This window comes from Diadema antillarum, unplaced genomic scaffold, assembly GCF_040938485.1.
Source record: "Diadema antillarum isolate AM-2024a unplaced genomic scaffold, OU_Dant_1.0 seq00000682_RagTag, whole genome shotgun sequence".
In the NCBI taxonomy this organism is placed as follows: domain Eukaryota; kingdom Metazoa; phylum Echinodermata; class Echinoidea; order Diadematoida; family Diadematidae; genus Diadema; species Diadema antillarum.
In genome coordinates, this window is record NW_027271587.1 from 2,808,922 (window position 1) to 2,835,144 (window position 26,223).

General features: G+C 41.0%; 1 protein-coding gene across 1 annotated transcript; it reads right to left on the bottom strand.

The window, feature by feature from the left end:
* Nucleotides 1–1,652: 1,652 nt before the first annotated feature.
* On the bottom strand, nt 1,653–26,211 carry LOC139737100 (zinc finger MYM-type protein 3-like). The gene is made up of 18 exons (XM_071647778.1): nt 25,748–26,211; nt 25,068–25,250; nt 24,009–24,317; nt 23,156–23,311; nt 21,489–21,679; nt 20,378–20,514; nt 19,245–19,684; nt 16,997–17,096; nt 16,107–16,287; nt 14,513–14,679; nt 13,580–13,642; nt 12,119–12,334; nt 10,404–10,790; nt 8,973–9,128; nt 7,052–7,265; nt 5,538–6,274; nt 3,878–4,013; nt 1,653–2,819 (listed from the first exon to the last, which is right to left on the bottom strand). The coding sequence occupies exons 1-18, from the start codon at nt 26,162–26,164 to the stop codon at nt 2,510–2,512; spliced, it is 4,500 nt and encodes a 1,499-aa protein (XP_071503879.1). The 5' UTR covers nt 26,165–26,211; the 3' UTR covers nt 1,653–2,509.
* Between the last annotated feature and the right edge of the window lie 12 nt (nt 26,212–26,223).

Sequence of the window (26,223 nt, forward strand, 5' to 3'; positions counted from 1 at the left end):
GCACACACTAACAAAAGAATAACTCAAACACATGATCTTTCAAAAGGACAGAATGAATTTTATTACAAACATTACTGGCATTTGCAAGTCTACAGAGATGCAAGTACAATATCATAACCTGTACATAGAGCATTTCTGAATTCAAATTTCCATAAGTAAAAAAAGAAAGAGAAAAAAAGAAAGAAAATAAGGCTGATTAGCCTTGGTGTAGCATGACACTACTGGTAATTAAAATGAGCTGATAACTAGTTTGTACAGTCCATACAGTTTTATGGCTGTGTGGATTAGAAGGTAGACTCTAAATCATGAGGTCCTCGGTTCAAGACTGGTGGCAGCAGTGGTAGTGCCTTTTTGGTAGGCATCATGCTACCTTGTCCTCTAGAGGAGGGCTGAAAAGAAAGAGGTTACATGGTTTGCTTTCTTATTAAGCATTGAACTCTTCTAGTAGCGGCAACATAGAATAAATATACAAACTTGACTCGACTCGACTCTACTCAATTCAAGCCAAGAAGGAGAAGAGGCTCATCCACATACGTAGAGCTCACCGAGACTGGCTGAGGTTTGTTGATTGCAAACACGGCATGCAAATTCAACAGGAATGTCACTGCTTTCTCGGAACTGGGTTTTTTCTCATTCGTTTCTTTTTCCTGAATAAAGAATTTCTTATGCAGACTTTGCCTTGCTTCAGGAGAAGGAATCATATATATGACCTATCTTGTATTTACTGCATTTTGTTTATTGTTTGTTTGCTCTTTTTTTTTAAAGAGTCATTTGCTTTGAAGATTCGGTGACATCACTCTGTAGTGTTCCCGTCTTCTTAATCTTTTGTGTGCTTTGAGTGCCGACTGGTACAGAATAAGCTATAGAGTTGTACACACTGTCCAAAGTCCCTGGCAAAGAAAGGGTTAAACAAACCTAAACCTGGGCATGTCCAAAGTGATACATGAATAATTAAGTCTGCCATCTCAGACCAAGAAAAGTTCAGAATGTGGTTACATTAGATTGTCGCCTTTGTAATTTGATAAACGCTAATGTTTAATTCATGTAGGTTCTGAGTCATCCAGGTAACATTCGATAAAGGTACAAAACCGTCCTCATAATTAACACAGTTAAGCCCAGATGCTACAGTTTAATCTTAAATGATCCAGTCAGGACTGCACAACGGACGCAACTTCACAAAATCCCCGACCCATATTTGCTCTTCAAAATCCTTTTACTTTTGCTCTATCAATGGCTGCCAGTGTTTGTGAAGACATATGGCCTAGAGCTAGGGTATTATTTTGATACAGGCACAAAGTACAAACTCAAACTGGCATACTGACCTCTCCCCCCCATACTTCTTTTCCAAGGCCACTACTGACAGGTTGGTGGTCAATTCATATTACTATACTAATTTTGTATTCATATTATTAATTGATGCCATGCATGTCTTGCTAACATATGTAAAAATGAAAGGTCATGCCATGTTGTAAATTAAATCATCTCAGAAATGAATGACTTGGGGGAAAAAATCTGTGCTCATGTGTGGTTTCTTTGACTCTCAGTTTCACATAGCTCTTAATTCCTCCCCCCGCCCCCCCAGCTGTCATATGAGATGCAGAAACATGTGCAACAGTAATCACAGCTTGTTACTATTACTACATCTACAAATCAAACTAAACCTGGGGTAAGGGGCTGCAATCCAGTGTGATATTACCCACAGGAGGCATATTAGGCAGGTTGAGGTGGTGACCACTCTAAGGAGGTGGCCACTACATGCAAGGTCTATCACACACAATTTCTCTCTTGGGGGAAGCTTGTAGTAACCGCATATATACCCTTTTCAACAGTTGAGCACTACACACAGGACATCCCCACCAGGACAAATTTGACAGTATTTACATGAGGTAATGGCAGAATAAATATTCAACGATGCAATGTTTTTCTTTTGTCACAAGAATTCTGACAGCATGATTTGCTGTCAAATTCACTGCACAGTCGACTTTAGAGAATCCCTGCGCTGAATCTCCAGGTAAAATTTGACCAGCCAAATTTCAAAGTTCATTATCATATCACAGAAATATTACAGTGAAATCTACCAATTCAAAAGAATTCCGAAGAATAATTGAAAGGCTATTTCATTTTTCACATATCAATGACGAAGTCTTTGGAGTACCTCCCTTAGCCTCTAATAACTGTTTGGGTATGCAAAGAACCTACAAAACTTAAATTTGAATATTCGGGTGAAAGAAGGGTAAAAGAAAAAAAAAAGTATAAAAAGTTGTGATCCAAAGTATATCAATATCCAGTGGAAGGATGTGAACTACAAGCTTCCCATCAGCTTCATTCATACTACGGACAGTCTGATGATATTCCTGCAGTACAAATGAAGTGTACCAAAAGTTTCCATTAACATTCCACTATGGCTCCCTGGCTCCAGATGAGTTTGATTTCAGTCTGTCCCCTAACTCAGTACGTATGGGAGTAGCTGGCAAAATTTTCCACCAAGTGATGACAATTGGTCAGTTGATTAAATTTGTGTCCCCGACTCTTGACCAGGCACTGTAGTTTCTATGGGTGTGGCTGACTCCTCTGCGGCATCCTGTGATTGGTGGCTGGAGCTGGAGGGGGGCGGGGCTGCATCCTTCTCCTTTGCCAGCTTCTCCTCCTTCAGCCTCCACGCTGTCTGGACCTCATGGATCATGGCGTAGCGGTGCAGCATGTGGGACATCTCCTCGTCCGGCAGCTTGGTGGCTGAGTACCAGACGGGGCTGTCCGGCACGCAGGAGTGCTCCGGGAGGAGGTACAGGACCTGGTTCCGCATCTTGACCGCCTCCGGACTAGAGAGGAGCAAAGCAGATTTGGGGGATTGGGTTACCAAAAGGGATTTTACAGCATTATACTCATCACATCACACTGGCAAAGTCTACCAACTGTTCATATGGCTGATAGATCTCGACATGGTAGAATCTCTCAGGCTTAGAGAATTTGGATTTTATTCACTTGCAGGCATACATTGAGATTTTAAGGTAAGAAGTATTTTGTGCAAAAATTTATGTGCATTCCATTATTCAAGTAAAATGCTGTTTGCAGCGACCAACCAAGGGAAACAAATATCAGATAGATTAAAGTTGTACTCCAAAATCACTCAAAAAAAGAAAATAATCATCTTTCTCTGGTTTTTGTTATTGGTCACATTTGAGGTGTAGGTAAAAAACACACCGCTATAAATGCACTGCCTGAGAGAAAACTAACTCGGTGTGCTATCAGATCTCCGGGCCTGTTTCATAAAGACTGAGCGTAAGTTGCAATTAATTGCAAACTGCATTTCATAAGCAACGTTGCAATTAATCTCAAGTAACACTCAATCTACTGAAAGTTACGCACGACTTTTCTTGAAATCAAGCACAAGTGTCTTTATGAAACAAGGAATTACGTTCAATATTGAACTTGCGCTCAATTCAACGAGTCACGCAAATCAAGCATAAGATCAATCACTACTTTTCATGAAACAGGCCCCAAGTCTCATCTCACCCTGGAGTCCTGGGCCATAGTGTGTGATAAAACATTGACTATTGGAGACAATGTAAATGGCTGCTGGCTGCATGGAACAGGCCAGCACTATACACGCTGGTCTTTAAAACATCAGAGCTTTCTTGTGACAATTTATTGGCCACATGAGCAGGTGAACACTCAAACAGGTTGATGGTACACTAGTTCTTGGTGCAAACTATAGGAAGGTATTTTTGCAAACAACCATAAAATTTTTCAAAGGCAGACTCTGCAAATGCAACTGACACAAAGGTGGGGGAGGAGGAGGAGGAAGGGAGAGGGGTAGGGGTGTAATTCCACATCCTACAGAAGAAGAATACATGCGTCACGGGGGCAGGGTCCTTACCACTTGGAGAGGTAGAACTCGTAGAGTTTGACGGGACACCTCAGGACATTCTCCGTATTCTCACTCTGGTCCAACCTCTCAAGGACTTGCTCCTTCTTCCGTCGACTCGGGCCTGGCGCTTCACTTGAATCCTCATCTGAAAGAAAACATGACACTCTCTTGTTGTTCCATTCATATTGGTACTATTAAGTTTTGGTGATTAAAAAAAAAAGAACAAATAAAAACACTTCCTTTCAGTTCAATGACATTAATTTCTTTCAAACAAAGGAAAAAAAGGGGGAAGAAAAGGTGGGAGGATGCAGTTCAGTGGATAACATCACAGACTCACATCTTAAAGGTGCATAGTCCCAGTAGTGTAGAGGGAGCTGTTGATGATACTGCCGATCACCGTTAGCATTGATACAAAGATTACCGAAGCTGAGCTGTCATCAAGAGTAAAGTGCGTAGGTGTTGCTAAGTAACATTGCCTTCATCGTCTTCTCTGCATATCGCGCAGTCTGTAGTAATGCCAGGGTGCATGCATATGCGCTTGTTATTATGACATCACAAAAGAAGTTTGCTAAAGCTGTCATCCCCCTCAGCCAAACCATGAGCCGAACTGTGATCGGACCACTGACTACAGTGGATCGGACTTCTTCGGACTCGGGGAAGTGGGCCAAAGCATAAGCGCCAAAGAGGAGTCGATAGCGTAGGTCTCTATAGGAAACTTGCGCCGTGCGCCCGCGTATGCATTTGACTAAAACACGGGGACCATGCACCTTTAAGGTCCCTTGTTCAGGTTCATTGGCAGCAGCATTACTGTGCTTAATATCCAACACACTTTAGAATCAGTCCAACCAAAGAGGTTCACTGGAGTTGCAATCTCAGAACTTACTAGTACCTGATTGGGGTCAGGCTAACCCAGACTCGGGACAACTCGGCCTCAGTCTGACAGCGGGGCAGAGTTGTTCTGAATTGTACAGTTGTACTGTGGGAGTGCTTTGCATTCTGGCTGGAAGCGGTTAGAGGCTAAGTTGATACAACACGTGCATCAAAGAGGTTCTAGAATAGAACCTCTTTGGTGAACATACAAAATGAACGCTCGCCTACATATCAAATATTGTAAATTATCTGATATAGGGCCGAGTTGTCCTAGAAGTCCGGGTTAGCATGGATCCTTCTGGAATTAAATTATTATCTGTTAAATTATCAAATCAATGATAAATGATTGAATTATATATTATCTGATAAATTATCTGATAGGGCCAAGTTGTCCTAGAAGTCTGATTAGCCTGGATCCTTCTGGAATAAAAGTCAGTATACTAACTTTTATTATCCTATACTTTTAATCTCAAAATACAGTGGAAACTCAGTATAGCGAGATCCTTGGGACCATGACAATTTGTTCTTTGTATCAGATATTTTGTTATATCAGTAGTCAGTAAACAAGACAAAACAAAGGAAATAAATTCATTGCGACCTGAGAAATAAGTATGTTATATCAAGTACTTTGTTATATCAGATCTCTTTATATTGAGTTTCCACTGTACTCCAAAACTACTCATCATCTTATGTATACCTATGTATTATGCAAAAAAATGGGGAGGGGGGCAGAGCCAAACTGATGGAAGGACAACGAGAGAGTGAAAGTGAGACATAGTGCAAAGAGCTGCCTACCAACCTGATTTTTTCTTTGGAGGGAAGTAACGAATGACATATGCACGCTCTCTCCCAGGGCCAGTTTTCTTCACGTGCTTCTGCATGCGGAAGAAGGCCACTTCTGAGTGCTCCTGAACCGTGTTCATGGCAAGGTTCTTGCAATTGAAGAAGAAGATGGTGCTGAGGAGCACCTGGGGCGAGTGGGCCCCCAGCTGCTGGGCAGACCACATCATCTCCTCCGTGATGCGGGAGTTGAGCAAGAGGCCGCTTTGGGGGTGGAGTCGGGGGGCCCACGACTCCAGGGTCTGGTGGAGACAGAGGCGGAACTGCTCAAAGTTTGGGCCGACGAAGAAGTTCTCCATGCGACCGCTGTTGGTCACCAAGTGTTGGATGGACAGGCAGAGCAGGAACATGGTTTCCGGGGGGTATGGCTCGTCGATGTCGGGCCGCCGGGCATGGCGCACGAACATGATGAGGCCACGGTGGAGCATGTCAGTGGGGCACTCCAGAATGCTGGCTTGGAGCCGCATGGCCGGTGTCTTTACCCCTTTGTTGTGTCTGTGAACAAAAAGGCTGTATGCCGCCTGCCCAGCAGTCACCCAGGATTCGTCAATCGGAGGCGGTCCCATGGGTTTTGGTGGTGGAGCATCCTCCTGGCTGATCTCATCTTCCATCTCAACGATCTCCTCATCTGATGAAGATTCCTCTGGCTGGTACTCCTCGTCTTCGTCCACCTCTTCCTGGCTCTCCTCACCGGCACTAAGATGATTTAAGTAGTCATGGCAACAATATCTTAAGACTAGCATCACAAGCTCCATCTCTGCTGTCATTGAATGAGATGAATTATTTCTCTCACAAGGTGTTCAGATTCATCTCCCTAGCACAAGCTTGACAAGACAACCATGAAGTTACAACACATAGCAAGGCATATCTCTGGCAGTTCTCATGAAATTATGAAATAAGTGTTGTGTCTGCCAGAGCACAACTTGGGTTTATTTAGACACAATACTCTATATATAACAAGAACTGCTTACTGATTTGGTGCGGCTCTACCACAATATCTCATATATCTCTTCATATTCTCATCTGTCATTCTCTGCTCAATGAGCCGCTCAATAAGCATACATTCATGATCAATATAGCGGGTTACAAGTGTGCATATTATTATCACTACTACTATGCAGGGGAATCTAGAAAAATTAGAAAATGACGGACCACACACACAAAAAAAAATTAAATGCTCCTGAGAAGAAAATAGAAATGAGGTTAAAGGCTTGCTAACATAATGAAATCGTTAGAACACCTAACAAAACAGTTATATTATGTAGAACTTTGACTGTTACAAGCCATAGATTTTTTTTTTTTTTAAAGCATCAGATACAAGGACAACACATCTAGGTTTGGCGACAACAACAAAGTTATAAGACCAGCGTAAAAAGATTGTAATGTTACTACTTGGACGCTTGGATGGATAACAAAAACTTTGCCGAGATAATTCACAAGATAAATACTGCCGAGTGGAGGGAGAAGACTCACCTGAAATACTTGGTCTTCTTAGTGGAGCGGCTACTTCTGCGCAGAGGGAGGGAGGGGTCTTGTGATGCCTGCTGGGGGCCACCGCCCTTGACTTCTTTCGGCCTCTTGGACCTCTTCACTCCCCTCTTGCGCCTCTTCTTCTTCAGTATGATGCGCTTTATTCTGGGGGTGGCAATGGGCGGAGGTGGGACTCCTTCCGACTCGGGGATGTCCCCTGCATTCAGTGCAGATGAGTTGGAAGGGCAATTATTCCATGAACATATACCATGAAACAAACTAGATATATCACTACGGCGACTGATATGCCTCCGCCATAATGCATGGTTCTCCTAATAGGTCTATAGTACAATGTCTTGACAATGTGTGATGACAGTTTCACACAATTGGCAAAATATTAAAATGACAGGTTTGCCACAAATGTGCTGAATGTTCACTTTCCAACAACTAGGTTCAATTGGATGAATGATTAAAATGTCAGAGTGCAGGTATTTGGGGAACTGATGATTTTTACTTGACTTTTGACCCTTTTATAAGTTTATGCATTGAGTAATTTTCAAGGTATTGAGAAAAAGTATAATTTCAGTATCAAATGGGAAAATAGCATTATCTAAACCTGGCCTTTGACCTTTGACCACACAGTTCCAAAGAGAATCACTGTTAGGTTGAACATGCATAAATATGTAAGTTTCATGATGATACCTTGAGTTACTTTTGAGATATGGAGGAAAAAGTGCAATTCAGCACTTTCACTTGACCTTTGACCTTTTGACCTTTGACCTTTTGGCAAGAAACTTCCCACAAAATATATATTGGGTAATACATGCATACATCAAGTAAAAAAAAAAAAAACCTTCAGGCATTGCATAAATATAAGAAAAGTAGTGATATTTTGAGGAGTTGACCTTGACGTTTGACCCCCTGACCTTTGAACCATGACCCCCAACTTCCCTAGATAATCACTGCCCATTGGAACAAGCATATATACTAAGTTCCATGAAGATACCTTGAACCATTTGCGAGATATGGAGAAAAACATGAATTTTCAACCTTTTTTTTTTCACAAAATAACCTGTGACCTTTGACTTTTGCTCCCATGACCCTAAAATCCAAACAAAGTATTATCCCCCCAGGATATACCCTCATACCAAGTTTGATGTAAAACCACCACAAGGTTCTTGAGATATCGACAAAAACAAAACGGGACGGATGTACGTACAGACGGACGGACGGACGGACGGACGACCCGAAAACATAATGCCTCAGGCCACTTCGTTGGCGGAGGCATAAAAATAAATCTACAGGTGTTTCATAACTGTCTGTACCAAATATTTCTTGGCAATAATATTTTGTGAATTGGGACTTACTGTAAAACAAGGAATTTTTGCTTGCATTTCAATTTCGCGAATTTCGCGAGCGCCAAAATGCATGCGAAAGTTCTCGTCTACACTATATGCTTTGAATGCCAGTGGCAGTTCGCAAAAATATCATGCCGCAAAAAAGGCCATTGGCTCCAGTTCGCGAAAAATTCATGCCGCGAATATATCGTGTTTTACAGTTTTGGACCATTTTGCCTGTGGTACAATTGCCGAAGAAGAATCATATTTACAGAATGAGAAAGAAGTATCGGATGCTGTGGTGGCCTGATTTCTCCACAATAATAATTAATCAAAATAAGAATCAATATAAAAAACAAAAACAAAACAAAAACAAAAACATAATCAGGTAAGGTCTGAGACAGTAGTACTTCCTGCGAATCTATTTTGCTAGTGTTCCACATTCTTCTCTTTTCCAAATTGAAATTGTATCGTCACAGTATTATTTCACACATTTCTTACGCATACATGCCCATTTTAGAACAAAACTTGCCAGTTCTGCAGGCATATGGGAACTATGGTTTTTTTTCCCGTTGACTTTCACTGACCTAGATTTCTGAGTTTATCGGTCAGTTCTTCCTCAAGTCTACGATTCTCCCTCTCCTCCTGACTCTCGTTATCGTCATCGTCGTCGTCCAGAAGCAGGATGTCATCAGCAACGTCCGGGGAGGAGAGGCTGGCCAGGAGCTCATCAACACCAACATCTGCATGATCCAACATGTATCATAATCATAATCATAGTCATGATCATACTCATAATGATGGTGATGAAAATAACACTTACAATAGCAATGACAATAATGATACAATCATCATCAGAATCAACATCATCATCATAATCATCATCATCATTACACTAGTATAACAAGCAGCACCTATACAGTGCTTAATACTGATATTTCAAATTGTATTTCATATGAAATAGAAGGTGACAATAAGATCATTTTAACCCTAAAAAGACTAACAACATTTCGCGCGATTACTCTGCAACACGCAATGCTCTTGCCACGATGCTCTATGACTTTTTTCTTTCGAGTTTCCCGCACATTTTGACACCCAATTTGTGACGCCTGAGGGTACAGTTCTGAAGTTACATAACTTTTAATACATGCACGTGAGGCCGAAAATGGCTCAAAAATGTGATTTTGTGTACAAAGTCAATGCAAATTGAGTTTTTTCACATGGTTCATATGAATACGCTTATTTCTACTCTCAATGGCTAAAATTAATTTGTTTTAGGAGTATCATGCTTCAAAAAGTGTCTGCCACAAATTTTGTAATAAAAACCAACAAAAACAAAAGGTCGAAAAAACAGAGAAATACATAAGAAATTTATGAAACAATAAAATGAATAAGAAATTAATTTTGATACCGATTTTTTTTCAAGTACATTTGCTAAGAATGCCACAAAGAATAATTACACCAAAAATGAGCACTTTTGGAGCTTTATTTACTGATTTAGATCAAAGAGTCTGATTTCTTGCATAAATTAGCATAACTAATCAAAATAAAATTTAAAAAGGCTATTTTGGAAAATTTGAATATACCATCTTGTAGATTACATCGCACACTACCATTGTGCAAATTTCTGCTGCGATCGCGTGATCCACGGCCGAGATCTTAAGAGGGGGGGGCCCTTTAGGCCCCCCCCCCCCCCCAGGCTTTCTAGCTACCAAAATAGCCCAGTCTTTTTAGGGTTAAATCAAATTTAAAAAAAAAAAGAATTCAATCTTTATTTAGCTGGACTCACATGCAAAGTACTCCTTCAATTGATGGCAAAAATCACACAAACACTTTCGTTATCCCTTCAATGATTTCATCATCATTTTTCTCACCTCCATTGATCTAATCACTGTATTCTCTTCAATCACCATTATCATCATCTTTGCCATCACCACAACCATCATCTAAATCATCAGCTTTAATTATCATTGCCATCAAGATTTACTGGAAGACTACTCAACACACGGTCATCTCACCATCCATAACTTCATCAAGCAAGCCACACTCCTTTACAGCCTGGTCAACCAGGGACATCTTGGGTGGCTCCCTGCTGCTGCCCCTGTGGCCATCCCTTCCAATGTCCTCTTCCCGGGAATCTGGCCCGGACTCTGATTCGCCAGCCGCCGCCGCCGCCATCATGAATAGCTCCGCCTCCAGCGGGTCAGACGGGACGCGCGCCTTGATCTGCTCCAGGGTAGACATGAGGCGGTCACAGTCCCGGGCCGCGACGGGGATGAAGACGGGCGTGGGAACGGGTACAGGGACGCACACCGGGTGCGGGACGGGCATCTTGTACATCTGCATCGGCACGGGAACAAAGATGGGCACGGGAATGGGTACCATGGCAGGTACCTTGGGGAAGTCTGGAATGAGATGGAACAATGGGTAATGGAAAAGTTGGGGATAAAATGCAACGATGGGCTTCTGAGTAAAATGCAATAAAGACATAGAGCAATAACACTACTGTAAAACCAGAAATAGTCATGTGCATTTTATTTTCGCCAATTTTGTGAGAGCCAAGATGAACAAATGAATAATGAATTGATTAATGAATGTTCCAGTCTACTCTCTATGTATTGCATACCAGTGGCAATTTTGAAAAAATTTCATGCCGTGAGAAAGGCTGCCTGCTCCAATTCAAGAAAATTTTATGCTGTGAAAATATCTTGTTTTACAGTATTGAGATTAACTTTACACAGATACGATACCATGGAATATACAGTATACTTTGTGGTGTTTAATTTTTTGTTAATTTCACACATGGACTAATATCAACAAAATTTACAATTTGTGACAATATTGCCTCCTGTGATACAAATGCATTGTTTCTTGTCCGGAAGATGGGAAATTACAACCTTTTTCTCTTAAAAGGGGATAAAACTTCTTTCTCATCATGCCAATGTTATTTTCAATCATAAATTCAACCACTTGCAAAATTGCCCTGCAAGTTCCAATTCATGAAATGGTATACTCGCAAAATATTATAGGGAATTTACAGTATGTCCTGCTGCTGTACTCATTGCCTTTCTCAGATATAAACTGATGAAATGTGTACAGTTTATGCAATGAAGATATCCTTCTTGAAAGCGCAATTCCCATGCTTCTTTCTCCTCATTTCCCACACTGATACTCTATGATGGCCGCCAAATGAAGGCTACTGTAAAAACTGAAATATTTGTGGTACATCAATTTTTACATGTTTTGGGCTTCTTGTGACTTGCACAAATTCTATAATCTGCACAAAATATCTCAGTGATTTTCTCCGCACATTTTGAACGGGTTAAATCGTACCCATCGTTAGCAATGCCTCCCTGGTACTAGTGTGCATGTATGTGTGTGTGTGTGTGTGTGTGTGTGATTGTACATGTGCCCTATTACTATTAGCAATACAGGTATTTATTTAAGCACATGTGTGTACACAGTAGTTTCTGTGCAGACTGTACATTCAAATGAATCAGGCAGCACATCAATATTCACACATTCTCAGTGAAGTGGATGAAAACATTAAAGTACAACGCAATTGTGAAGCGCACATTCATGAACCAGTGAATATGTTTTTGCGCCATGAAGTGTGAAAAATTAATCATGATAAAATAATTACATTTACAGTATTCCATTTTTTCCCATTAGAGGTGGACTAGGAACCTAACCACCACTGCACTGCATTTGGACAAATGGGGGAAGTCCTCACCTGTTCCGACGCACATGTCCTTCACGAACGGTCGGCACATGGTTGCTTTGGTGATGTTGATGGGTTTGCAGCTCGTAATCTTGTTGCGCACCATCTTCGGGCCGGGAGGGAGGAGAGAGGGAGGGGGAGGTGGCGGCTTGATGTACACCGTGTTTGTAGTTATCTGGGTCTGTTTGTCAGAGCTTGGCTTCTTTGGCTCAGTGATATACGTCCGGGCTGGAAAGAAGGTGAGACCAGTAAGAAATGCCTGGAGTAACATCATATTTTTAAAATCAACATAATCTACAATGGCTGACCTATATAATTTTGTTCTTCTTTATCACTCTGCCTGATTGCAATAGCCATTGCAATCACAGATATTTTGTAATGCAGATTATTTGTTATTGCTCTGAGAGAGCTTCAGTACTAAAGAAAAACAATACTCCACATGTTATATACATTGGCTCTCAAGAAGAGAGTACAGATGTACAGACAAAACTGTTAGGTTTCATTATAATCACACAAACACAAAGAGACAGTTCCAAATTCATACAATTAATTTATCTACAGTGATATCAGTCAGGATCAATTAGGTGCAAATCGGATGAGATAACTATAAGAATAAAGACATTTTTGTCTTGACATGTCAACCACAAAGCAAGTGTGCAGATATGTGATGAACTGCTTAATGTTCTCATACGCCTACAGAAACTGCCAAATTTTACTCTAAATCGGAGACATGAGAGAAAATCTGTGAAATAACATTGTTATAACACAATTTCAGTTGGGTAAAGATCAAAACATTGAATATTATCCAAGAAGGTGCATAAGGAATAAACTTTGTGATTTACCACTGGAATTACTTTACACTTGATCTCAATATATTCAAGAGCAACTCATCATTTTAGCAAATTGTGTCAGCCAGACAAGTTTTTGGGCAGACCCTTTCAATGTACAGCAAGCAAATACTATATGGTTGAGAATTAAATTTTGAGCCCTTCTGAGAATTAAGTTTTAGCTTTTATGCACACTTCCACATTCTACCCCGCAGTGGAATATTGAGAGCCTGATGTTGCAATGACAAATATAATCTCTATCAGGTATATGACCCCAAGAAGTGATACCTGTGGTGCTGAATGCAAGTCCCCCCCCCCCCCCCCCCTAAACAAGAAGAAATTACGCTTGTAGTATACAACAAATGTATAGATCCTTGCCATCTGATTGGATGAATGTGGGTCACATGACACTCAGAAGAATCAGCTGTCCCACGCTCAAAATAGACGTCTAGACCAGGCATATATCGTGTGTTGTATATAACAAATATGCATTCGTGACACGGTTTAAATACTATATTCGGGGCAAGTTTAACGGTTCCATTACCGCTTCGCGTTGTTGAATAGAACGGTTAATCTTGCACGCTCGTGTAATATTCGGAACCATCACACTCATATTGAAACTTTGTATATTATTGATTAAACTTACCAGGACCCAGCTTCTCAACGGGAGTATACGACATCACCTTGGCAATGGTTGGAGTGGCATGGTCTGAGCATGGGAACAATGAACAACATGGAGATCATACAGCAAAATATGCAACAGAGGAAAGATTGATCCAATGAAGACTCAGCCCATAAACTCACTCCCTCCCTCTCTCTCTCTCTCTCTCTCTGTTTAAAGGAGATCAAATTCACTCCATATCCAAGGGGAGACCAAACCTCTTCTCTAATATACACAAAGAACCTCTGATACAATATGGTAAAACAGCAAGGCAACAAACAACCCTACAGGGCTCATTTCACAAACTGAAATTAATGGACTTTCCAAGAACCATTTAAAGTAAATTTTGGTTTTGGGTTTCATTTCACACAATTCTTTGGGAAGAAAAATTAGAGAACATTTGCCACAACAGGAAAGAAAATTTGAATTTCTATCAAAATTCTGAGACTGATATCTCTGAAATCTCATGAAAATCTTATGTATATATTTTCAAGACTTTATGTCAAAACTCAAGCACATACGTAGGTCATTTTAAGGACAGACAGACATCAAGTATTCTTCAAAGCCAAATTTAAAATTCAGACACTTTTCAATTCTTGCGCGAACTCCCAACCACAGTTTGATACAACAATGATCAGCACATTTCATTGGCTCACATTCAATTCCGTATTTACTGTAAAAGTGGAAATTTTCGCGGTGTTGAAATTTTTGCGCATTTCGCGCAACCAGAAACTAGCGTGAAAATAAAAGCTTGTTTTTGCTCCCCATATGTTCCTGTGCGTGATGTCTTGATTCCACGGAATTAAAAACAGCCGAAACTCTTCTTGCCCAGCCAAGCGCGAAAAATGAGTTGCGCGAAAATATCCACTTTTACAGTATTCAAGCTACCACTCATGTTCAAGCTCTGCGGTATCCTACCTGCGGTGGACGTCGGTATGGACTCTGGCAGCTGGGTGGATACGTTCGGAGTGTCCTGCTGGGTGTAGAAGAGGAGAAGACACTGCTGATTACACACCCGCTTCATCTCCCCACGCCACTTGAACGACTCCGTCAGGTCCGTCCCCATCTTTTTGCAACCGTCGCACCTGCAATAAAAACATTAAGAAATAAAATTGTATTTCTATAAGCGAATAATGAAAAGCTGAATAAATGATAGAATGAATCATCAAATTAATTAATGAATGAAAAAATACAAAAAATGAGCATATACATGAATATGTAACAAACAAACACTTCTTTTCATATAAATGTATAGTACAATGTCTTCACAATGTGTGATGACAGTTTCACATAACTGGCAAAATATCGAAATAACAGGTTTATCAGAAATATCTTGAATGTTCACTTTCCACGAACTGGGTTTGCTATAATTGTCTATTAAAGAGTACAGGTACACATATTTTGGGAATTGAAAATTTTTACTTGACTTCTGACCGACCTTATTATAAGTTTATGCATTGAGTATAATTTTCAAGGTATGAAGAAAGAGTGTAATTACAGTACAAAATATATCTTTTTTTTTCATTTAAACCTAACCTTTGACCCTTAACCTTTGACCTTTGACCTTCTGGCTGGAAACTTCCAAGAGAATCTCCATTAAGTAATACACATGTACATATATTAAATTTTAAAAACTAATAATGCAATTATTGCATATACTAGTATATGAGGGAAATAGTAACATTTTGAGGAGTTGACCTTGACCTTTGACCCCTGACTATTGACCCATGACCCCTAAATTCCCTAGATAATCCCTGCCAGTCAGTACATGCATATGTACCAAGTTCCATGAAGATACATTAAACCATTTGTGAGAAATGTGATATTGCAACATTTTCACCTAACCTTTGACCTTTTGACCTTTGACCTTATGACATGAAACTCTCTCTGGAGAATCTTTATGCAGTAGTACATGTCTACACTAAGTTTCAAGAAAATAACTGCGGGCATTGCATAGATGGGGGAAATAGCAACATTTTTAGCATTTGACCTTGACCTTTTGACCTTTGACCTCTTGTCAATGTCACTAAAATCTACTCAACTAATTGTCCCATCATACATCATCCTTGGACCAAGTTTGGTGAAAGCTGCTTCATCCAGTTTTGAGTTATCACGTAAACAGATAAATTTTAGGATTTGACCTTGATCTTTGACCTTTGACCTCTGTCCGATTTCACTGAAAAACTAATCAAGTAATTGTCCCATCATACATCATCCTCCAACAAAGTTTGGTGAAATTTGCTCCATAGACGGACAACCCGAAAACATAATGCCTCCGGCACCACTACGTGGCAGAGGCATAAAAAGAAGAAATGATAAGTAGCTGGAAATGGCTTGCGTAATATATGCAATACAGTGATTTGCAGTCATACATATTTCATGATTAAAAGTTTGATTTAGTCAATTTGCTTTGCAAGCATTTCGAATGCCCTCTTACAGTAACAATATCAACTGTGAGGGTAAACATAAAAGAAAAGGGGGAAAGGATCAAAATCTCCTTGTTCCTTCTCACTTGGCCGCTTTGAAGAACCACAGCCCGTATTTCTCCTTGCACGCTGGGCTGCAGAAATAGCAGAGGTTTCCATCGAAACGCTCCTGGCTGCTCTGTTGACACATCTGGGCGCAGTAGTCGCACACAATGCATTGCAGGCCAAGCTTCTCCACTATCTCCTGCTTGAAGAGGAGCTTGCATCCTGAGGAGGTAACCATAGCAACCACACAATCAAAGCAACAGAAAAATAGAATCACAATACGAACATCTTTTGTTTCATCAATAAAAAATCATATAATGTACACTTCCATTTAAGGAACATAGTTATTATGCAATTACAACCAAGTACAAATTCAGGTCCCGAAATTATCATTTATCTATCATTATAATCCTTTGCTGTTCAATTGCAATAAAGTTTGGATATAACAAACAAAAGCTGTCAGTCCTGAGGACTTTGTTGTAGCAAGAGTCACCTGTATGGTAAAGGTAAAGACAGAAGGTGGCAGCATTCAGATCAGTGATACCACATAAATAGTTGCCAACATGACACAGGTCCAGCATCTACTGTACACTCATTCAGCTCATGCATAAGTAAGAAGCAGTTTTGGGGATATTGTAAAGCAAGATACATTCAGTAAAAGTAGAAACCTTCAAACATTTGATATTTTGTGCTGGGCCAGTTTCACCAAACTTTGCCACGACTTGTTTATTTTTGCACCGACGAGAGTATTTTTGTACATATTTTAATGTTTAAAAATACATATTTGCTTGGTATTTTCACATGCATAGCTAAATCAAACCCTAATCTTTCAAAAACATCTCACACCATGAAATACAATCCATGTTTACAGTATATATCCATATGCTTCAATGTCAAGCAAATAGAGAGTTTGAAGAATAGTTTCCCATACCTTCACTACAGAAGGATCTCGCTTCGCCACAAAAGTATGTCTCCTCATACAGGATCTTGTCCTGGTGGCACTGGTCACATATCATAGACACACACTTTGTCTGCACATGAAAATGAAGGATATATATGAAAAGGAAAACATCTGAAACATATATAAAACATATAATGCCTCTCAATTCTCAGTAATATATAACACAGTAGTGAGAAGACAAAGGACAGGAGAATGGATGCCTCAAATATTCACAGATTAAGTCTTTTACCCCCCCCCCCCCCTTAATTGTCTTCATGTTGAGGGCCATGTTTTGTGTGGAGATAGGAATGTCTTACAACTTCAAAAAGATATGCTGATGGGTGGAGCTTTCAGGAGTATTGCTTTTGTGTTTTTGCTGGTGACCTTTGCTAAGCAAGAAAGTCTTTCAAAAACGAAAGAAAAATAATAACTTTTTGTTGGAACACTACACATAATCTAATCTTGATATTGCAGTGCCAGTAAATTTTCAATTTCAATCTGAATTGAAAACGACTCAGGAAAGGAACAAGAGACCCGCGGGTCTAGCGCTCACCTGAGTATCGCAAGTTCACCTTTCATGCAGTCACTAATCTAAATTATTCACAGCTCTACCAAAATTTGACCAGGCATTCTCAAGTAGAAGATGAAAATGTACAATAAGGGCCCAATTTTTTTAAGATTCCTTTATTTGGGGGGATTGGGGCCCCCTGGGGCCCTCTGGGTGGGGCATGGTGCCCATTTTGATTAATTGAGATCCTGACCCCCTAGGGATGCTACCTGCCAAGTTTGACAAAAATTCCATCATGAGGTTTTCAGGAAGAAGATGAAAATGTACAATTCAGGCCCCCATTTGGACCCTTCCAACCACCCCCCCCCCCCCTACCCAAGAGGGGCACCCCTGGATCTCCTATGAACAAACTTGAAACTACAGTCATTAATGTACTCACTCATAGTATTATCTCAGCTCTATAACTTCTGATTCTAGAGAAGATTTATAAAGATTCCTTCATTTGGGGGGTTTGGGACCCCTGGGGGCCCCCTGGGTGGGGCATGGTGCCCATTTTAACAAATTGAGATCCTAACCCCCTAGGGATAACCTGCCAAGTTTGGTGAAAATGGGTCATGGGGTTCTCAAGAAGAAGATAAAAATGTACAATTTAGGCCCCATTAGGACCCCTCCTCACCCCCTCCCCTGGGTCCCAAGGGGGCACCCCTGATTCTGCCATGAACAAACTTGAAACTACAGTCATCAATGTACTAACTCATAGTATTAACTTAGCTCTATCACTTCTGGTTCTAGAAAAGAAGATTTTTGCGGATTCCTTAATTTTGGGCGGTTTGGGCCCCCTGGGGGCCCCCTGGGTGGAGCATGGTGCCCATTTTAATAAATTGAGTTCCTAACCACCTAGGGATGCTACCTGCCAAGTTTGGTGAAAATGGGTCATGGGGTTCTCAAGAAGAAGATGAAAATGTACAATTTAGGCCCCATTAGAACCCTTCCCCACCCCCCTCCCCTGGGTCCCAAGGGGGGCACCCCTGATTCTGCCATGAACAAACTTGAAACTACAGTCATCAATGTACTAACTCATAGTATTAACTTAGCTCTATCACTTCTGGTTCTAGAGAAGAAGATTTTTACAGATTCCTTAATTTTTGGGGGTTTGGGCCCCCCCTGGGGGCCCCCTGGGTGGGGTATGGTGCCCATTTTATCAAATTGAGTTCCTAACCCCCTAGGGATGCTACCTGCCAAGTTTGATGAAAATCGGTCTTGGGGTTTTCAAGAAGAAGATGAAAATGTAAAAAGTTTACGCACGATGCACGACGCACGACGCACGACGCACGACGGGCGATGGACGAATAGCGATGGAGCGCAATAGCTCACTTGAGCTAAAAATAGAACAATACTGCTGGCATGTGATTTGGATGTTATGAAGAGAGAGCTATAGAAGCAGTGTATGCTCCCTCATCAAGGAATACCAAACTTGTTACAACATTGCAGTATTCATGAGGGCTGAAAAGGTGGATTTTTGGTGGACAAACAGTATTTTACACCTGCTTTAGACATGTGTAGTAAATTACTGCTCACAACTACTTTCCCAAAAACCTGCATCATTTTGGGCCAACACAAAAAAACAACAACAACACAACAGAACAAAACTACAAAATACTGCAAAACAAAACACAACAAAATATAACTTCAAAATACTGCAAAAAAGTAACAGCCTGCATCTCTGCTTACCCTCTTGAAGTCTTCTATGCACTTCTTCCCACAAAACAGCGAGGTCTTGTCTTCGTAATCGAGAACGAATGGACGTGAGTTGAATCCACGCTGGCACTGGTGGCATCGCAGGAGCAGGGTCTCCTGGGGGAGTGTGACCGGCGGCACGTTGAACTTGCCCTGGTAGCTGATGACGCAGTTGTAGCAGCAGAAGTTGCGCAGGGTGTGGTCACTCATCGTCAGGTGGTAAAGTGGCTTCTGGTGCCTGCCGCAGTGGTCACACTGGACCTTCTTGCCCTGTGACTGGAGTTGGGACATCTTCTGCTGCGGTGTGGACGTGTCTGTAGAGGAAGCAGTGGTTGCTGTACGCGAGCGAAGGTTCGGTGGAGACCTTGGGCGGCTGGAGTTGGTATTGGAACTTACTTGTGTCATGGGCTGCAGTGGCTGCATCGGTGGAATGTCTGGGCAATTGCACATAAACATAGTTTTAGAGAATTCATAAGATTTCTATTTCTATACAGAGTACACATTCCATGGACTTGGTACTGGCATGTGTACTAAGGGAAATATTATTCCCCTGTCGACTGAATAGATAGGTCAAATGCTCTGTCATTACGCTACAAAAGTTAAAATGTCTTGAATTTTCTTTATATTTCATTTACATCATTACCCATACATGAGGTCAGAAAATGTTGTAGTCTTCTCATCCAGCAATGCCTGCACCAAAACTTGAAACAATTCCTAACTTTTGAATGGATTGTCCAATAAGATTCTATCGGTTGTCTGCTTTGCCAGACGAAGGCCAGCAGATCTTGCAGCCCAAATACTGCAAGTCCTTTCCATTTTACCTCACTTTGTGTGACAAGCGATTAATCTTATTCCTTCAACAACTACCACAATGATGAACATCTTCCACACAAGTACAAAGATTTTGAACATTCTCAAAAGGAACAAAAAAAAAAAAAAAATAACACGAACTACGAGGGGCTCAAATGAAACTAATTTTTACTCCACCAAATGAAACACAAAACAACAGATAGTGACAAGTTAAATAGAAAGAAAGAGTTCCAATCAAAAGAAATGTGTTTTCAGGCATTTAATGGACTTATGAACACATTGATTCCTGAAAGGGGCACAATGATACCGGTCCACACCTCTTTTCTTCTTACGCTGGTCCAGGCAGGATTGAGAACATAAGAACTCCCAAGAGTTGGGCTCCCTCCGCAGCATGTCCTTCCAAGGCTGCAAGACAGTGCAGTTTGAGCATGGCTTCAGTCCGGCTGTTTTACACCTGGTGGGGGGGGGGGGGGGGGGGGGGGGGGGGGGGGGGGGGTGAGAGGTGAAGTTTGTCAGTGGTCAGTGGATTTAAGGTCAAGCAGTCCTCAGCTCACTGCTCATGAATCTACCTTCTCATTATCACTCACTTACTCAAGTCACTGGATCAGCGGCAACCCACGTGATATCGCTGTGAGATGCTCAGCAAGACAATTCTAAACAAGTTGTGTTCCATGACATTTGCTCCTGCGACAGTTACTCCTATGAAATATCTGCATGCTAAGCCAACATAAATTTACCAACAAACATAACCCTAACCATAATCCTAATCCTCATATCAACACAAACCTAAAACCCTTTCACAGCCCTAACCCTAACCCAAATCCCTGGACAAAATAAAACCGCAGTAATTTCTACAGGAGCAGATGTTGTGTCACTGTATTGAAGATATACAAAAGAATGATGTTTTGATGTTTCATACTTCAAATAATGTAGGAACAAAATGGAATATGAGTGGTAATGCACTTTCCTTTTAGTCTTTGTTCCTTCTAGCAAGAGCATTTTGGCTGTTACAAGTATACCTTTTACCACAGCGGTCAACTAATTTCTTAGTAATTGTAAGAGAGTCACTCTTGGTATTTAAAGTTTGCAGTGGAAATGCCAATATATTAGTGCGCCAGTCCATGTCTGGGGAAGAGAGAGATTTGTAAAGTGATGGCCTTATAGCCCAGGTTGTACTGTACTTAATATGCTGTATCTTTTGTGAATAACATTCATACTATAAAAGTAAACTGTGGCAATATTGGAGCATTTGTGTGAATGCGTATAATACATATCCTTTACTCTTTACCTGGTCGAATAAATAATAATATTGCACTCATCTTTGATTTGTGCAGTACTGGCATTAACGTGGGCAACATTTCCTTGTATCCCATGATTCATTGCCATGCAATATAATACAAATGATGCATGGGAGAAAGAGAAACTCACTTCTGGGTGCAGAAGTAGCGAGTCTGTTTGCCAGTAGCAACAACCAGCCCATTGCTTGTGTCACTGAAGCACATGCAGTTGCACTCGGCGCAGCGCCGGATCTTAATGTTGTGCTTCATCCGGAATGCGTCGAAGCAAGCCTCTGAGCAGTAGGACCGGGTCTTCTCCCGGTAGCAGAATTCATAGCGGACCTTCATGGGGAAAGAGCCAAACAATGTCAGCAAGAAAACTAAAAAAGAAGAAGAAACTAATAAAAAAAGAGCGCATGAGAAAGACAGACAGAGAGATACATCCAGACTATGGGGCTTCTAAGGACAGAGGCTGCCATGAGAAGAGGTCTATGTTCCCTAAAGTATGAAAGGTCATATCCTTTTCCAAACGTCCCCAAATTTTGCATGGTTGAAGAATAATGTCTCTACATATCGTGAATGGCATCTTATGAAAATACATCACAGAGTTTTTAAAAACAAAATAAAAACAGACACCATGTCATTCAAGAGTACACTACCCCTTTTGCATCAAGAATAATGGTTGGACATATTTCAGGATCTGAATATATTCAAGGAAATCTAGAGCACTTATTCCTCCTCCATCATAAAATAGGTTTGATACTTTAATCATTCTGAGTAAAGGTTCGAATTACCTACCTCTACAGTGGTTATACAGTCAACCTTGCCTAAGTGGAATCTATTTGGACTGAAGAAATAGCTTCATCTTAGAACAAATTCAACTTAACCCTAAAAAGACTGGGCTATTTTGGTAGCTCGAAAGACTGGGGGGGGGCCTAAAGGGCCCCCCCTTAAGATCTCGGCCGTGGATCGCGCGATCGCCGCGGAAATTTGCACAATGGTAGTGTGCGATGTAATCTACAAGATTGTATATTTAAATTTTCCGAAATAGTCTTCTTTTATTTTATTTTGATTAATTATGCTAATTTATGCGAGAAATCAGACTTTTTTATCGACTTAGGTGCTCATTTTTGGTCTAGATATTCGTAGCTCTGAGCTGCTTAAAAAAAATTCGGTCTTATTTATTTTATTGTTTTATGAACTTCACTGCGACCTTTTGTTTTTGTTGTTTTTTTCAGATGTGACTGCATAATACTACTAAAACAAATTGATCAGCATATTTATATGAACCATGTGATTTGTATGACTTTGTACACAAAATCACATTTTTGAGCCATTTTCGGTCTCACATGCATGTACAAAAAGAGACAGAACTGTGTCACACTGTCAAAATGTGCGGGAAACTCGAAAGAAAAAAGTCTAGAGCATCGCGGCGAGAGATTGCGTGTTGCAGTATAGTCTTATCATTACAAAGAGAAGAGGACCTGAAAAGAGACTTAGACTAAAAGGTCTCAGCAAGATTGACTGTATCATATGAAAGGCTGAGACATGCACACTTACTTGACATACTTACATTTGGTAAAGAGCAAAAGTCTGCTATTAACTGAACAGTTACTTGACAAAATGATTACTATTTATTTTCATATTCATTTATTTCTTATTTATTTATTTTTTATTTTTTTATTTTTTTATTTTTATTTTTCTTTGGGGGGGGGGGGGTTATGCTGTAGGGCAGATGGGTCAAAAGAGGCAGTTATGCTGTAAACTTACAGTACAGTAATCTTTGCAAAGTAGAACTTGAATGACCAACCCACTCACCATCTCGACGAGGCCGCACTCCGAGCAGCTTGCTTTCGAAAACCTTTTGACGAAGGAAATCTCTGGCTCCTTGTTCTCATCATTGATGATGCTTTCCTCGTAGCTGTTCACGCATTCCTGCTTGCAGAACTCAAAGAATTCTCCCTCTGGCCCGACCTGCACATACACACACAGAATAAGAACAGAGGCTGACAGCTTTATTAACTGCCGACATAAAACTGTGTTTGCAATATCCTCCACAACAATATTACTCTGCACAAGATTCGCACTGTTGTTTCTTGAAAGAGTGGGATGGACACAGCAATTCTCTTCAAATTCTCACTCCTCATTCAGCCCCTACTTTGTTATTTAGAATTAATTGCTTTGCTTAGCAAAGTGTTTGAAGATAATTGGAGGACTATCATCTCCAGCAAGCACCTTGACAACCCCTCTTAATTTCTGCATGATTCAAATTCATATCTCCATTGGTGCAAAGTCATGTAGCACTTCTTTCAATAAATCCCTACAATCTCAACAAACAAACAAATCTCACTATTCATGCATCTTAAAGCCAACTATATGAAAGAACACATCAAATCAAACGCAAATGAGGGTAGACAACAAACATTTTGTGCATATGTTATTTCACCTCACCATGTAATATTGGAAAAGAAATGTCTCATTCCATTTTTTCCATTTCTATTTCTATTTACGTGTTATTGTTACATGGGTCTTTGTTATGGTGATCACTGCAATTACAAAACTGGTCTAAGGATTTTTTTTTTCTCTCTCTCTCCCTCTGTGTTTGGTTGATTTTTCATGTAAGACAAGGCAATATGAAAAGAAAGTCAGCAAGCAGAGGAGGTGCCTGTACCTGAGCGAGGATGGAGTTGGCCTGGTTGGCCACATCCTTGCCGCATCCTGGGCACATTTTGGGCGTCTTCTCTGACTTCTCCATGCAGTCGGCCGAGCAGAACTCCCGCAGCTCCCTGTCACCCTTGCGGAAGAAGGCGTGGCGGGCCCTGGGGTGGATCACGGCGGAGCACGAGTCGCAGTCGATCGTCTTGGAGGACACCTCTCGCTTCTCCTCCAGGCAAGGGAAGCAGCAGAACTTCTCGCTCTGCCACGTATAGGAAATCTCATCGGACTTGATCTCCTTCTCACACTTGCTGCACTTTTCGACCTGAGATAGGTTGTTGTTGCAATAACATTCACACACATACAGTAAAGATGAATTGTACGAGGGAATAGGTATATGAGAATCATTAGTGTAGTAATAATAATGGGCATGTGAGGATTATCAAACAGAAATGGATTTTCCCTTGAACAGAAGTGGCATTATTTTATCTGCTCACTGTGAAATTAAATCTACTTTTGTTGCAAGTTCTATTTCTGTTTCTACTTATGTTAGTTGTTCATGGTGTGTTTCTGGAAAAAAAAAACCCCACAGACGCTTGTAGAAGAGCACTATCTAAAAGGAGTGATAGAGTGCCAGAATAATAATGTGGCAGGGTGGCAGAGTGACAGAGGGTCAGGCAAGGCACAGTTGAGAGGGAGGACTATACAATGAGGGGAGTGTTGAAGGATGAGAGTGAATGAAGAGAGAGCTGCGAGAATACAGTGCAATCCTGTTATAAAGAACACGGTTACAACGAAATTTCTGTTACAACAAAATAAAAATTCAGGCAGCAGCATTATCTGCTCTTTGTTCTTTATGGTTTATTTGTTCAGTTACAAGACAATTTCACTATTAATGAAAGAAATTTGCAAGTCCCGAGGACTTTGTTATAATGGGAGTCCACTGTAGAAGGGAGAATGTACAATTGAAGAATGTTCTGCTTGGAAGGACTCTTGCTCAAAAACTACCGAAGGAGAATATTGATGGTTTGGGATTGCTCTTCATGGTGGGAATCCCCACTTGTATCCAACGTACCCCGGTCGCCAGCGATGTGACGTTAGAAATGACGAAGTCCATCGACGCCTGTCGCTTCTCCTGCCTCTGTTGCCGGGCTGACGCCAAACTAGTGGGCGCAAGAGACTTGACGCCTGAGATCTTGATGGGAACATTCGCAATTTGGTCGCTCCCAGGCTGGTCATGGCTTTCCTCTGGAGGACACTAAGGAAGGACAGAAAAGTTGAAAATTGTGACATGTGAATATGGCTTGTTTGCCACAGTTTCATGGACAATGAATAATTTCACCATGGGATGAGAACAGGTTGTATGGAATGCAGGCTTGCTTTATACTAATGAACCGCTTGCCCTCTGGGCCAGTTTTTCAATACATATCATTTAAACTATATATCAGGACTGGTGAACAGGCTGCCTTTGGCAGTATTCTATGCAGATAATATAATTGCTACACATTTTTCATATTTGGGTTAGAGAATTTACACTGAACTTTTTGATATGACTTTTTATGAAACTTCTCTGTATGCAGAGCTGACAAAGCATGTCAAGTATGATTATAAAAGACTTGCAGAAGAGTTCTTGCAATTTGATTTTTAACAAGGCATTGAAAAGAAAGGAAATGGGAAAAACCAATGAGAAAATTCCAGGTATTTCTGCATTATGAATATCAAACGATGACCAATGCATTGCTGAAAAATTCTTACCTCCATTTTCTTTCTCGCCTCTTCCTCCTGTTTTGTCTTGAAGAGCCTGCCAACTATACTGGTAATACTGCTCCCTTTGTTACGTCGACTCTCTGCCTGTTTTCCCTGCATTGCCACAGCCTCGGGTCCATCCACAGGGGAATCCTTGCTACTTGCCTCCTGTACTACCTTGTCTAGCTCTTCTAGATTGGGTTTCACATCTACTTCATGGTCGGGATGGGGTGTATCAGTATGCACTGAGGTGGGACGAGGCGTATCTGTACCTGATGAGTCTCCCAGCACATCATCTAACATCTCCCTCTTGATTGCAAGATCGTCGGACTGGATGCTTGAAACCAGACTTTCAGCAGCTGATGGGTCAACAGCAGCAGAATCACGTGCAGAGGGATCACTTGGAGCATCCCCTGTTTGAGACATGGCAGCGTCATGAGAAGCAGAAGAAGAATACTCTGCCAGGACAGTGAGTTCAGGTGTAA

What these genes read in the sequence shown, in the direction of transcription:
- LOC139737100 (XM_071647778.1), bottom strand. Translation starts at nt 26,164, where the DNA reads ATGTCTCAAACAGGGGATGCTCCAAGTGATCCCTCTGCACGTGATTCT. An exon ending in GGACATGTGCGTCGGAACAG is followed by an intron (nt 10,791 to 12,118) that starts GTGAGGACTTCC and finishes ATCTCATTCCAG; the next exon opens with ACTTCCCCAAGGTACCTGCC. An exon ending in GAGTTCTACCTCTCCAAGTG is followed by an intron (nt 2,820 to 3,877) that starts GTAAGGACCCTG and finishes GCTCCTCTCTAG; the next exon opens with TCCGGAGGCGGTCAAGATGC.